The 14272-nt window shown below is 40.3% G+C and overlaps 1 protein-coding gene across 4 annotated transcripts in view; it reads left to right on the top strand.

The window, feature by feature from the left end:
* Positions 1–14272, top strand: part of vti1a (vesicle transport through interaction with t-SNAREs 1A) — a 166642-nt gene that overhangs the window by 100952 nt on the left and 51418 nt on the right. For 2 of the 4 annotated variants that reach the window (XM_022668948.2, XM_022668949.2), the window contains 2 exons: positions 4655–4725; positions 8151–8223. In XM_022668948.2, coding sequence (XP_022524669.1) covers positions 4655–4725; positions 8151–8216 — 137 coding nt within the window. In that variant the 3' untranslated portion in view covers positions 8217–8223. The remainder of the gene's footprint in view (positions 1–4654; positions 4726–8150; positions 8224–14272) is intronic. The other 2 variants (XM_022668946.2, XM_022668947.2) reach the window with 1 other exon arrangement.

Here is a 14272-nt window from a genome sequence, read left to right as displayed (position 1 = left end):
GACAGTAGTCCATATATAAAAAATGAACAGAACAATATACTCAAAAATACAGAATTTCACACACAAATTTACCTACATTATTCTGCATTTCTGCATTAAAAGTACTCTACCACATGCTCTGTGCAATTACGGTACACATTTTCACCAGAGAGATCTTTAAATCTCCAAATCCCCAAAACTTATTCACTGATACTTTAAAACAAAAATGTGCTTAAAATCTGAATGGGGAAAATGCAAAAATAAAAATGATAGAAAAAAATAAAGCATTATATTTAAAAGGAGCCTGGTGTTGTTCATCCAGTAGTAATATGGATTTATTTGTTGATGTGCCGGTCCTGTTTTTTTATTCGTGTCCACACTGACAGAATTATTTAATTTGTGCCTCGCCTTTTTAAACCGTCTGTCTCATCCATCATCTGTACTGGCGTCTGAACAGCTCTGTCTTTTTTTTATGTTTCTTGCTTTCAGACAGGATGCAGCATTGTTCCTGGCCTCTGCGGGTCACTCTCATTTGTTTTAAGGCCCTCTCTCGCGGACAGAGACTGATAGCGGTGCTTAATTCTCTTTACAGAAGATTTCCGCCGCTCCGCAGCGACTGTTTGTCTGCGCCTTGTTGGCTGGCTGCTGTTATGATGGTTATTAATATCGCTCCTCACTCTTTTAATCTGCCCTATCGGTCACATATCTGTCTGACTGCTCTATCTAATCTGGGTATCCTTCAATCTGTCTCCACTCTGATTACAAATTAATGAAGGTGGAGACACGTTTACTGCATGGACATAGGCCTTCAGTTTACTAAGCCTTTCTCTGCCTCTCTGTCTTTCTCCTTCTGTCTTCCTCTTTCTCTTTCTCTGTTTGTAATGGTCTCTCTCTGTGTCTGGACTGTGAGGGAGCACTGAGAATAGAATCACATTCATGATAGCACCACCCCAATGCTTCACAAGTTGACTATGTTTTTTAATGAACTACAGAAATTCCTGTTTCCAAATATCATCAGGTTTTCTAAATGTTCTGTAACATAAAGGGAAACCAACCACCTGACCCAGCTTAACTTTTATCTAGGTGCTTGCCAGTCATTTAAGGGCTTTGGTTTGCCTGTTATATCACCTCCAATGTCTGTTGCACCATCAGCTTTTCTTAGGTTGTTTTCACACATATAGCTGGATTGCTCAGGTTCAAATCAGTTAATGATTTTGTTCTGAGCCACAAATAAAAGTCTCCAGAGTTTGCTTAGGATCGGACCAAGACCACCTCCTCTTAAGAGTCACAAATACAGTATTCACACCTGCCCAAACAAATTGCACCAAAGGTGAAAACAAACCAGAACTAAAAAAGTGTAGGTGTGAAAACAGCTCCACCTTATTTTGACCTCCACAGTTCCCCTGAACTGCCTTTAAGGAAAAAATGGTGTTTTAAAGCTGCTGGCAGCATTTTTTTTTCAGCTGTATATGAAGGGTCCTTCACTTTGGAGCTTACCTTAGCTGAAGCCTAGTCTTCCAGACATAGCTAAAATGTATCGTTTGACCAAGGGTTCCCAAATGTTTACATAAAACTGTGTATTACTGTGTACATTTTAGGTCATGGCTTAACTTAACTAAAAAATATATATATCATTGTATCTGCATTATGCCCTCAATTTATTTAAGTTGTATTAAATATATACATTTTATCTTATTGTATTGGCCAAAATATTGAAGATACTGATACTGTTACACCACTAGCCATTAAGAGTGAGTAATATTGCCTCTCTCTCTCTCTCTGTCTCTCTCTCTATACTGTGAGGGAGTGCTGAGCTGCCAGATGCAGCCCATTTCGCGGTGTTCCCTGAACAGGCGCGCAGCATGCCGGCTCTTTGAATGCTGCACCTGTGTAATGTAATCCAGCCATGAGTGCGTTGTTTACTCACGATTGTTTGGTGCATTTGAAAGGCTCGCTTTGATCCGTGCAACGATTCTTCACTTCTCTCTTTCTTTTTCTTTTTTTTCCTCCTCCCATCCAAATCGCTAATGTGGTGTCTTCTTCTTCTTGTAGCAGGAGGGGTTTTTGGACGATGAGGAGGAGGAGGAGGACGATATGAGAAGGGGGATTCTTTTTTTTTTTTTTTTGGGTGGGGGGGGATGTTGTTTCGTTTTGTTTATTGTTTTCTCTGACCCATGGGACGTGCGCACGACAGTGACCATTGACGAGCTTGTCACATGCCTTGTTGTGGATGTTCACTAAGTGTGTGTAAACGGCTTTAGATTGGTGACAGATGAGCAGCATTTAGAAGGAAGCGCTTTCCTGAATATTGCATGCGCTGATTAGGCTCGGGCGCACGATGCATGCTGGGACATGTTGGAAGTTTAAAACGCGCAGTGTTGGTGAGCAGCGAGTCTTAAGTTTTGCAGTGTAGTTTTAAGTTGGAGATCCCCAGGCATCTTGGCTCAGGGTTCTAATTAGGCTCCCTCCACTGCCCTTGAAGCACATCACAGCTAGAACTTTCACTTACCAGCTCCAGCACATGAAACAGATGTTAACAAGTAGAAATACAACATCTGCCTGGCAATCCCAGTTGAGTTCCACTGACAGAATGCCTTTGGTTAAGATGTGAATGTGAGTGGTAGGAAATTGATGGTGCGCTGAGGCCTCAGTGCCCAGCAGAAAGAGAAAGACTGCAGTTTTGTGCCAAGTTTCAAGAAACTCTTGGCTTTCTGTATCTTTATGTACTAGCTATAGTCAGTTCCCAGCATAGTCTTACGGTACTAATGATCCTGGAGGTTAATGTATACAGTACACACAGAGTTCTCAACAGTGTTCTGAAGTATTGTTCTGGAATCAAGTTTGAATCATGAGTGAATGTTATGAAGGAGGCACGGCGTATCGTAGGGATGCTGCATTATTGGAATGACAGCTGATAATTGGATACAGTAACATTAGGGATTTAACAGGTCACATAATTCACTTTTCAGTTCACAATATCAAATTATCAAGATGATGTTTCTGAAAATGTGCTCCATGTTAGTATTTCTGTTTTTAGTTTATTTGAGTATTACAATATTTTGTAATAATGTGCAAACCCCAAGCCTTTCACACTCTAACAGCAGAGAGGAAAATTACCCTCACTCTTAGCTTTGAGGTAAAGAGAATTTTTAAATCGAGGAGATATGGACTGTTGTTACTGTGTTCCTGTATGTTTCATTTTTGCTATACTTGCGGTAGTGCAGTATAATCAATATTTAAATACATACTTTACGTCCTACACTTGTTATTGAATTGAATTGAGAGCCACCAATAGTTTAAACTACTAAAATTAGTAATATAGATAATATATTTATATTGTGATGCAAAAATCTTGTACCTCAACTTCAACAAATCAATTAAATCAGAAAAATAAAAACAAAAAAATAAAATCAGTGGCAGCAGAAAGCTTCTTTTCAAATATGCAGTAATGTAAAATATATGATTTATTAAATATGCAATTCCCATACTTTACAGAAGTGGATAGCTTTTATTAGCTATATTATACTGAAAAACTATTCAAATGTATGAGAGCATAACAGTGTCTATTTACTGATATGAGTGGAAATCCCTGAATACCAACTTTACCATCTCTTGTTCATTTATGTATTTATGTGATTGTACCACTGACCATAAATATTATTATGTGATTACAATTAACTAACTAAGTCTATACTACAGCGCCAGAAAAAAATAAGAGACCACCTAAAAATGGTACGTTTCTTTAATTTTACCAAATTGAAAACCTCTGGAATATAATAAAAAGGAAGATTGATGATCACAAGCCATCAAACCAAACTGAACTTTTTGAATTTTTGCACCATTGCACCACGAGTGGCGTGAAGTTATACAAAAGCAGTGTGTGAGACTGGTGGAGGAGAACATACCAAGATGTATAAAAACTGTGATTAAAAAACAGGATTATTCCACCAAATAATGATTTCTGAACTCCTAAATCTTTAGGAATGTGAACTTGTTTTTTTTTTTTTTGTATTATTTGAAGTCTGAAAGCTCTGCATCTTTTTTTGTTATTTCAGCCATTTCTCATTTTCTGAAAATAAATGCTCTAAATGACAGTATTTTTTAACAGTGAGCATAGAAAAAACCTTTGTTTATATGGTTTATATCACTCTGAAGTAAATTCATCTTGACCTGATGATTTAAATGGATAGAATTTCTAGAAATTATAAAAAGTCTACTTTAAGATTATTATTGTTTTGTGTCTGTGTATATATTTAAAAAATGCATTTTGTGTTTGTATATGGCAATTTTTTTTTCATTTCAGATCTTTTCAGATATTTAGAATTCTGAAATCTTTTTGCTGTTTATGTAGTGTCTGAGCTAGTAAAGAATAGACCTTTTCTTTTCTTAAGTCCAGCCATAAATTGTCTTTTGGGTTTGATTCCATGGCCACGGCTGTGTGGAAAGCAGAGCTCACAATCATTACTTCCACATGAAAATGCAGCTATCTGTGTTGTTTTGGGCTCCAATATTGCAGGCCCTCACTCCAGATTGCTAAGCTTTATGCCTACTGTGCAGCTATGCTTAGCCTTATGTTTACTGGCTGTTTTATCTTATAGTATGTGAACAGCAGCTCTCTCATTCTTATAAACTCACTGACAACTCACTGGTTTTTCACTGTTGTTGTCTCTTACAGAGCAAATAGGACAGGAGATCCTATCCAACCTGCACAGCGACCGTGAGAAGATCCAGAGATCCAGAGATCGGGTGAGTTTGAGTAAACACGTCCACTTTTCCCCTTCAGCTCTCGCTGTCTATTGTACACAAAGCAGCGCTTTACAGTCCTGGAATTGCATGTGATTGCAAGTAGCTGGCACGATCAGAAGCTAACTTGTTAGGACATGAAGCAGCGCAGATCACACACTCGCTAAGAGAGCAGGAGTGCTCTCAAGTGTAGGCAGTTATCACCAGTTCATGCCCTACCAGTGATCTCAGCCCCTCTCTCTCTCTCTCTCTCTCTCTCTCTGCATTAGCATAGTCATGGCACTGGATGGATTGATTAAATGTACAGCACAGATAAAAGGGTGTTTGATAGGGAGCATAGCGCTAATAAGAAGCCTTTGTAGTTCAACTGTCCCATGCCGTGAAGTCATGCATGATGTAAGACTCGTCTAAATGGTCATGGAAACACCTCCCCACCACAAAGCCGTCTTCACACACCATGCATAACAACGGTCTGCTCCTCGCATGTTCTGTCCAGAGCCGTTCAATCTCTGCACACATGTGTTGGGACAGCTAGCACACTTGCATGGCTGCATTATAATCTGCGGTCATGAGACACATGGTGTAGATGAAGGAGGAGTGGGCCTTCCCAATAAGTGAGTTCTTCCTCAAGTCTGAACTGTGCAAAATGTCAGACAGTAAAAGAAAAAATATTAGGGTAAAATAGCCAAAGTGATCTGAGGAATGTTAGAAAGCCAGCTAACATTTGCGCAGCCTATCTGTGATTGGTCATCTTGACCAGTAACAGATAGGCTTTAGGTGTTTACATTAAGTTCATTATAGTGGTTGTAAAAATGCTGCTATCTAGGATTTTCAGCCATATAGTCACACTATGGTCCATAATTTGTCCATAATATCAGCAGTCTTGCACACACTTGCATGGTTATTACCCACAGGCCTGGGAGTAGTGTCTCCATTGCTCTGAAAATAGTGCTTTGGGACATGCTAACAGGCTGACATTTAAGCTGCAGTAGACTGTAAATCAGTAACTGTGTCTGAGAAATGCTCACTGCTCAGATTTGGCATGGGGCTAAGTTAAGCCTTGGCTAACACTGTAATAATCTCCAGGAGCACCAGGGCACTTTCCCAGTCTTCTGCCATTCCTCAGAATACCTATCAGCACCACTGTCAGCCAATTGTGCCACCTCAAATTCCTACTTTAACTTTCTAGCGCTTCCTCATTCCTTCTCCCTACAACTCAATTTCTACTATTTGCCGTTTCCTCTCTTCTTCGTCCACATTTTCACACTCTTCCTCGCCCTTGTTCTTTCCGTTTGGGATTGCTGTGTCGTCCCCCTCCCTCCAGGTAGAGTGTGCTCAGTCAGGGGTCTTTCTGATGGCTCCTTATGAAGGATGCTTAAAGATCACAACATGGCAGTTGGGCTGCCAGCCCATTTCAAAGGAAATAAAACATTTCCTTTCAAAGGTCTGCTGTCTGTGGAGAATAGCACTCCTTCCCCGGAGCCTCCACTGGCCTCTCACACTTTAAAGGCATTTTGCTGGACAAAAAAAAAAAGTGTGTGCGGAGGGGCGGGGTGGGTGAAGAGAAAAGAAAAACATGATGTGAAGACATTGGATGTAAAGGGCTGTAAACTGCTCTTTGCATAAGAGACAGGAGATCAGAGAGGTTTTTGGAGGATCTTTTAACTACCTGCTGACGCTCGTACACACATACACACACATACATACACTCTAGCGCAGACCCAGGAGATGCACTAGTCTTACATGGTTTTGAACTGGAGTAATTCTCAGATTCGTTCTTTTCTAGGCCGGGATTATGATGTGTACTGTATGTATTTATTGTGCTTCACAATAAAGGCGTCTGCAGTCTTTAATGAGGTGTGTTGAGCACAATAATTGTGACAAACTATTCTTAAAAATATTTGTATTCAAAACAATAAATGAATGTCTTATTGTTTTTTCAGAATTATAAAAATGTCCCTGTTTATATAAGATATATACACTATGCACATATATACATGCATTCAGCTGATTTAACCCCTTAACAGGTCAGGATTTTTGTCAATTCTCGGCCTGACTTTACATCACTCAATCATGATTGATAAGGAACATTACTGAAAAGCACACATTTAATTGTAATAGAAAATATAAAAATATAATGAATCATATCATAAAATTGTCTTTTTCCTGAACATTTTAAAACCACCAATTTTTTTTTCCTGAATACAAAGCAGCTCATGTCCTCCAAAACTTTAGTTTCGTTATGTTTATTTTCAAACCCACAGATTTTGGCTTGATTCATGTTACTGATCTGGAATTCTCCAAGTGTCCTGTAGGAAGCCCTCAAATTTTCAGAATGTAAATAAATTCTTTATAACTTTAAAATTTAGCCAGGAGGCCTAAACAGACAACAACCTCTCATATTAGTGGAAGAGGTGTAAGTTGAACACCCCTAATTATTGTTTTGTGACATTTAAAACTAAAATAAGCCTAGATATGCTATGCTGAATGCATCCTTACTCTTTTATTTTTTAAAGAAGTGAGGAGAATTAATCTTTCTGTGAAATGTGCTCTTTAACGTTTTTCCAGGCTGCTATATTGGTAGACTGCAGGCCTTTTGGTCTGTGTTCTCGATTTCTGGACAGACTCACCATGTTGTTCAGAAAGAGCAGAGTAATGATTATGTGACAGAGAGAGAAAGAGAGACAATAAGAGAGAGAGAGAGAGAGAGAGAGAGAGAGAGAGAGAGAGAGATGTTTTGGGAAAAGCCAGGGGAACTCTCATGGGATGGATCCATCGTTGAGAGAGACATCAGGCGGCTCTCAGGCTGCTGCCGGTGCCAGAACCCAAACCCGCCCAAAACCACATCTGTCCCTGAGCCTGGCCACCAACACACACACACACACACACACACACACTCTTACACACAGTGTTTCCAAAGAGGCACCCTGCTAAGCACGATGGGAGAAACAAGGGCTTGAGCAGGGAAGGCCTCTTGCAGCACATATCTGACTCCATCTCCACGAATTGGCTGGCTTCTCTTCCACAGCAGCGTCAGCATTCTTAAATACACATGCATACACACTCACACACTCGCGTCTCCAGAGAAAAGGCTGTCGCAGTTCCATCTCCCTCAGAGAGTCACATGAAGTACTAGGAGAATAAAAAAAACATCTTTTGACAGCGAGCAAGAGGAAAATGAAAAAAGGAATGCGCAACTGGATATAAGAGATTCTTCAGCTTCTATTATTATGCCAAGCACTAGTTCTAATCAGCCTTTTTGTGGTTTTTTTTTTTACCTAGGAGCTGTAATTCTTCTACTTTCTGAACATGATCTTTCTTTCTTCCTCTCTTCCTTTCTTCTCAGCCTGTGCGTGCCATTACACTGTGGTGTGATGTGGAGACTCACACGTGAACAGCTTTTCTTTTATTGTTTCTTCTCCTTCTAGCTGAGAGAGACCGATGCTAACCTGGGCAAGAGCTCGCGGGTCCTGACGGGCATGCTGAGAAGGTAAGAGGAAGGTAGGGACTGACCCTGTTTCTACTGCTCCTCTGTGGATGACTGGGTAGCTAACCATGATAAACTACACCTCATGTACTCATGTACACACACTTACACATACACACACCATGCATACACACCTACCCCAGTTTAAAAGCTATGTGAATATATTATATAGAATATAGTAAAACAAAAAAATCTGCAGCATATGTACTGTATGATTTATTATATGTTTCTATCTGTATAAAACAATATTATTAGTTAAAAGACTTTAAAAAAAAACTGCAGACACCTACAGTCCAGATTAAATTATTTTTATAACTTGTTTGGATGGAACTAAACTGTTAAAAAATAAAATCTATTTATCTATCCGTCTATCCGTCCATCTGTATATTTTATAATATAACCAGAATTTACTTGTATTTGGAGAAGAACAAAAGCTGCACAGTTGCAGTAAAATATACAATAAAAATATATATATAAATAACATGACCTCTACCAACTGACTTCCATAATGAGTGGGTTGTGAATTGATGATTTTGTATTCTATTTAAGGTATATGGGAAAGTGTTGGTATTCATGTCTTTTGTATTCAACTATATTCCACAGCTGCAGTGGTTGAGGTGGATTAGAGTTTAAACACAACACTGAAGTATTGTTTTAACCTCCCACTATAAACCACTGCAGTGGAACTTCACACTTCTGAACTCACTTCTGAACTGAAGAGAAATTTCCAATAATCAGTACAACATTCCTACATTTATTTCTTTTTTTGTGTGTTCACCCTTATACACAGTAGTATTCTACCTTCTCCATATCTTGCTCTCTCTCTCTCTCTCTCTCTCTCTCTCTCTCTCTCTCACACACACCCTACCTACACACACACACATGCACACACGCACACACAGGGGCTAGCACACTCACGCGGAATTTACTTTAACGCCTGTCACATCTCCATTTTATAAAGTGCCTTTGCGCCTCTCCCTGAACCGTGACGACAGGGTTTTGTTTCTTTTTTTCTTTTTTGATTAAGAGTAATATGTAAATGACACCAGCTAAATTTAAAATCCTGGGGCCAGGAAGGAAGTGCCAATTGAAATAGATGCTTCAGTGGCTGTAGACAATCAGGACGGAGTGCGCAGGGAGAGAGAGAGAGAGAGAGAGAGAGAGGGCGAGCGGAGGGAGAGAGAGAGGGAGAGAGGGAGGTTGTCGAGGACGTAGACTGTAACCAATATTTCTGCATATGTCTCCATTTTGTCAAGTCTCATTAGAGGGGCCGCGGCTGCCTGGTGTCACAGGAGCTGTCCAGAAATCATTCATCATCCCCCTCCCCTCCCCACCCGACTTTCACCCACCCCTCTGCACCCTTCAGCACCCCTCCCCTGCCTCCCTCCGCCGCCGCCGCCCCGCCGCTAAGTAAATAACACGCACTTATTTCAATATTATCATATTAATGTTAAAGTTCAGCTGTCACCTAATGGGAAGACTTAATCAGACGTAGCATTTAAGAAATGGAGCGGGTGCAGCACGGCTGCCGGCTCGGGCCCCGCTCAAATCAGGATTTATGAGCTTTTCCGCCGCCGCACGCCGCCATGCCCGTGCCTCTCTGCCTTTCTGCATGACGGCCCTGCGCTCCTCTTTTCCTGTCCCGGCCTGGCTGAGACCCCTTCTCTCCCCCTGCACCCCCACCCCTCTCCGTTTCTCTCTTTTCCTCTCTGTGGGCTCTTGAAAGCAAGCAAATAAAGCCCATCTCCTGCATTAAACCCGCATGGCATCTCAAAGTCATTTAGAAGCAGAGAAGAATGAAATATGAAACACAAACACACTTTTTTTTTTCTTTGTCTCTTCACGGCTGTGCTTTTTTTCTTCTACTGTATCCCTGTCCAGCCACCGTGCTGATGTAATTGCACACTTCCTAAATCTAAGTCTGGATGTTTGATTAATACTGTGGACTTGTTTGCCGTTGCTGTAGTTTTTCTAGAAAACTAGAAGAGCATCCGTGTGCTTTTTGTGTGTTTTGGAGTCTTGTATGGGATAGTGTAATTTGCATTGTGTGTTTGTAGGAGTATCTAAAGATGCCTTTTTTACAGATTTAATGTGAAACTAAGGAAGTGGGTGAACCCAACTCGAACACTGCTCACACTGAACACATATCAGTACGGATATCTACCTGTATTTAGGGCCTTAAAACTATTTAGTGGCAGGTCTTAATGACATGGGGATTCATTAATGATGACTCTTTTTATTCTTAAAGGGTTTATGTAAAATAATAATACAAAGAGAAACAAGAAGAAGAAGAAGAATTGATAAATATTGTATTCTATGATACCCTAAAATGGGTCTAATTTTTTTGCATCCCTAGTTAGTATGCTCAATTTCACAAGCTATCATGTTAATTTACTGGCCCTGAGAAATTAAGTCATTGCTTTACTCGTAACAAGTTAAGGATTGATTTCTTGGGCAAGACTCCTAATCCTGGTCATGTAGCTTGCCATCAGGCCTTGCTCTTTCTGGGTGGGTAGATGGTGCTCTTTCCCCACATCACTCCTAGGGTGATGTCGAACAGCACAAGGCGTCTGTGAGCTGCACTTTCCTCCGAGCGTGCTGTGATGCTACTCGGAAATGCTGCATCATCAGCAGCAGTTTAAAAAGAGGTGGTGGCTGACTTCACATGTATCGAAGAATGCATGTGCTAGTCTTCACCCTCCTTGTGTTGTGGCATCACTTATGATTGGGGATATACAGCTGAGTATCAGATAAATTAGTGGGACAATTGGCCTAGCTAAAATTGGGAGAAAATGGAAAAATATTAGAAAAAAATAAATAAAAAAAAGACTCCTACCAGTCACTACATTGAGGTACCTGTGTAACATGGTTTAAATGTAAGTTGCTCTGAACTCTGGTTAAGAGTGTGAGCCAAATGCAGTAAAGTTAAATAGATGTAAATTTAATATATTTCTAAAGTCTGACATTCTGAAGAACCTCCTCCCTCCACACACGCACACAAACACACACACAAACACACACACACACTCTCTCACATGCCCTCACTCAGACACTCCGGCTTGTGTTTGTCATGGTGAGTTGAGAGAGGCACTGCTGTCTGCTGTGGCCGGGCGGCGCATTAACGCGCTGTGATAAATATTGTTGTAAGACGGAGCCAGAGAGGGACGCTCGGCTCCACATGTTTACCGCAGTGAAGAGCCGTGTGTGAGTGAGCAGCCCCCCGACCCACACGGGGCTCTTTTTATAGCGCACTAAAGGCCCATTAGTGAACCGCATGCATGCATGAATTCCTCTGCGGGGTTAAAGGTAGTCAAGAGGTTGTGGCATGTGTTGTGTGTACAGCGGCGTGTGCCTGTTGTCTTTCCTCGTCTGGAGGGATCACAGCCCTCTGTTTGGATCGCTGAGCTATCAAACGTAAAGTGTGTATCCCAAAAGACTTCGAGGTTTAGTACTGACCCAACCCAAATCCTCTACGCTAATAATATGGGCCCCCAATCAAAGTCATTCCCACCAGCAGGGAGAGAAAAGCAGATCCTCTCTCTCACTCTCGCGCTCATCTTCCTTTTCCTTTTTCTCTTTCACTTCCGACCACACGGCCGGGGCTATGGAAGACACCCCTCCTGCTCGCTGTAAATTATTCATTTGAGCATCAGAACTCCTGAGGGTTTTAATTATATTGTCATGGTCATAGTCATCTCATTAACTTTTAATGCTAATGCCTGCTTAAAGAAATCATAATATCATTAAAGAATAATCATATCAATTAAAACACTTGCCTTGATGGTTGATTGTTTAATGCCCACTTGCTTGATTCAATCAAGGCCTCAAAAGCGGGCGAGGAGGACGGAGGAGGCAGTACTGCTCCTGTGACTTTGTGCAGGACGTGGTAGTTGATGACTGTAGACAGGAGTGAGCAGATGAAATACACTGTGGACCCAGATTAAGGCTTGGACTAAAATACACTGTCTTGGATTAAATCATCATCATGTGAGTGGAATAAAACCTGATTAGTGCAGCCTGACAATACAAATAATCTGAAATTAAATAATAGTTAAAGTTTGTATATAAGAAAGGTAAATTTTTACATTTTAAGTATTTTGGAAAATGATTGAATAATGTGTTATTAAATGATAATATGGTGCAGTTAGACTTATAATTTAGTAACACATATTTCAAAGTGAACTCAAACCAGCATTGTGAGAGTGCAGAATGAAACCTGATAGAGTTTGCTAGCAAAACAAATAAATGAAATAAGCTTAGTTTAACTTCATTTAATTTACCCAATATATATGTTCTAAAATGAATTATGGTTTTACATCGCACTGTATTCTTATCTCATTTATATTGTTTGTCTGTTTTATTTTGATTTTTGTCAGAATTTCTCCCAAAACCGAAACTGCAATTTTTGATATAGCAAAACTCTAGCAACTATTTAGAAATATCAAAGCAACCAAGACATCCATATTTACAAAACTTGGGTTGGACAACTTTAATACATCAGTGCAATGAACACACACACACACACACTGCAGGGCACACATTCAGTGACATATAACAAAAACAATAGCAACACCATAGCAGCCATTAATCAACACCATTGCAATCTTCTAATTACTTAAAGGATCATAAAAGCAACCACCTGCAATTCTACATCATCCACCCAACAACCACTTAGCACCACCATGGTAAGACCCTTGGAGACCACAACAAGCACCTAGCAGTCACTTAGCAAAACCATACCAACCATCAAACCAGCAACACCCAATAAAATAACCCACCTGGACTCATGTTGTAAACATAAGTGTTAAACAACCAAAATACTCTGTAAAGAGTTTAGATGCTCTTATTTGGAGTACTGCTTACTTGTGGTTTCTGATGCTGGTAACTCATGAACCTTCCTTTTTTGCGGTGGACTTGATGAGAGCCAGTTTCATCATAACGTTTTTGCGACTGCACTTGAGGATACTTTCAAAGTTCTTAAAATGTTTAGATTGACTGACCTTCATTTCTTATTTTGGCATTTTTTCTTTAATTAGTTGAGCAGTTTTTAATCATAATATGGATTAGACATTATTCAAATAGGGCTATACCAACTCTGCCTCTTTACAACTTTACAACTGATACTCTCAAACACATTAAGAGGACAAGAACTTCCATCAATGAACTCTTGAGAAGTTCAGCACAGCTGTAGTTTCAGGTGACTCTACCTCATAAAACGGACTGAGAAAATGCAGCAAAGCTGTGCAAAGCTGTCATCTAAGCAGTTTCTACTTTGAAGAATCTAAAATAAAAATATATATATTTTATATTCTGCTTGTTTAACACTTTTTACTAAATAAATAAAGAATACATGTTTTTGCTTCATAGTTTGTTTGACTTAAGTAGTAACCTACAATGCGGAACACAGATATAGAAAAGTGAATTGAAATCTGTTTAAAGCGAACCTGAAACATGAAATCTAAACCTGACTTGAACCCGAACCCATTTAGGATATGTGATCCAACTCTGTCGAATTTGATATGAGAGCACACATACTCCTCTGCAGTGTAAGGAGTTAAGTAAACAAAGACTATGAAAAGTTTAAATTTGTTTGTTTGAATAACCACACCCACCCCAGTCATCACTAATTAACTAATTAGCCTGGTATGTCTGATCTCCACTGTCACAACACACAGATTCTGTTTTTCTACCTGTCTGCTTTCCTCGTTTGGCCTCATCCAGAATATTCTGTGAGATGTATAAAATGGCAGCAGTGTGGAGTGTGTGTCCGTACTGATGATTGAGGCACATGGAGAGATGTGTCGTGGCAGCAACAGTGGGCTCGGTGCCCAGCTCCCAGCCTCTGCTCTGACCGGCGGGGGATCCAGCCAGGCCAGGCCAGCCTGATACCGCATGCAGGTGGTCGAGTCCGTCGCCAGCCAGATCAAAAAGTCAAACCCCTGGGTGGACCTCTCTTTGAAATGGGAATTGGGCAGAGATATCAGACAGAAAACATAAGCAAGCCCCGCACCGCAAAAGAGCTCCATATTCATGCTCTGGCTTACAGCAGCCAGGCCACAGTCT

Source organism: Astyanax mexicanus, chromosome 15 (assembly GCF_023375975.1).
Source record: "Astyanax mexicanus isolate ESR-SI-001 chromosome 15, AstMex3_surface, whole genome shotgun sequence".
Classification (NCBI taxonomy): Eukaryota; Metazoa; Chordata; class Actinopteri; order Characiformes; family Acestrorhamphidae; genus Astyanax; species Astyanax mexicanus.
Note: the sequence above shows the minus strand (reverse complement) of the source record. Positions and strands in the feature narration are given on the sequence as shown.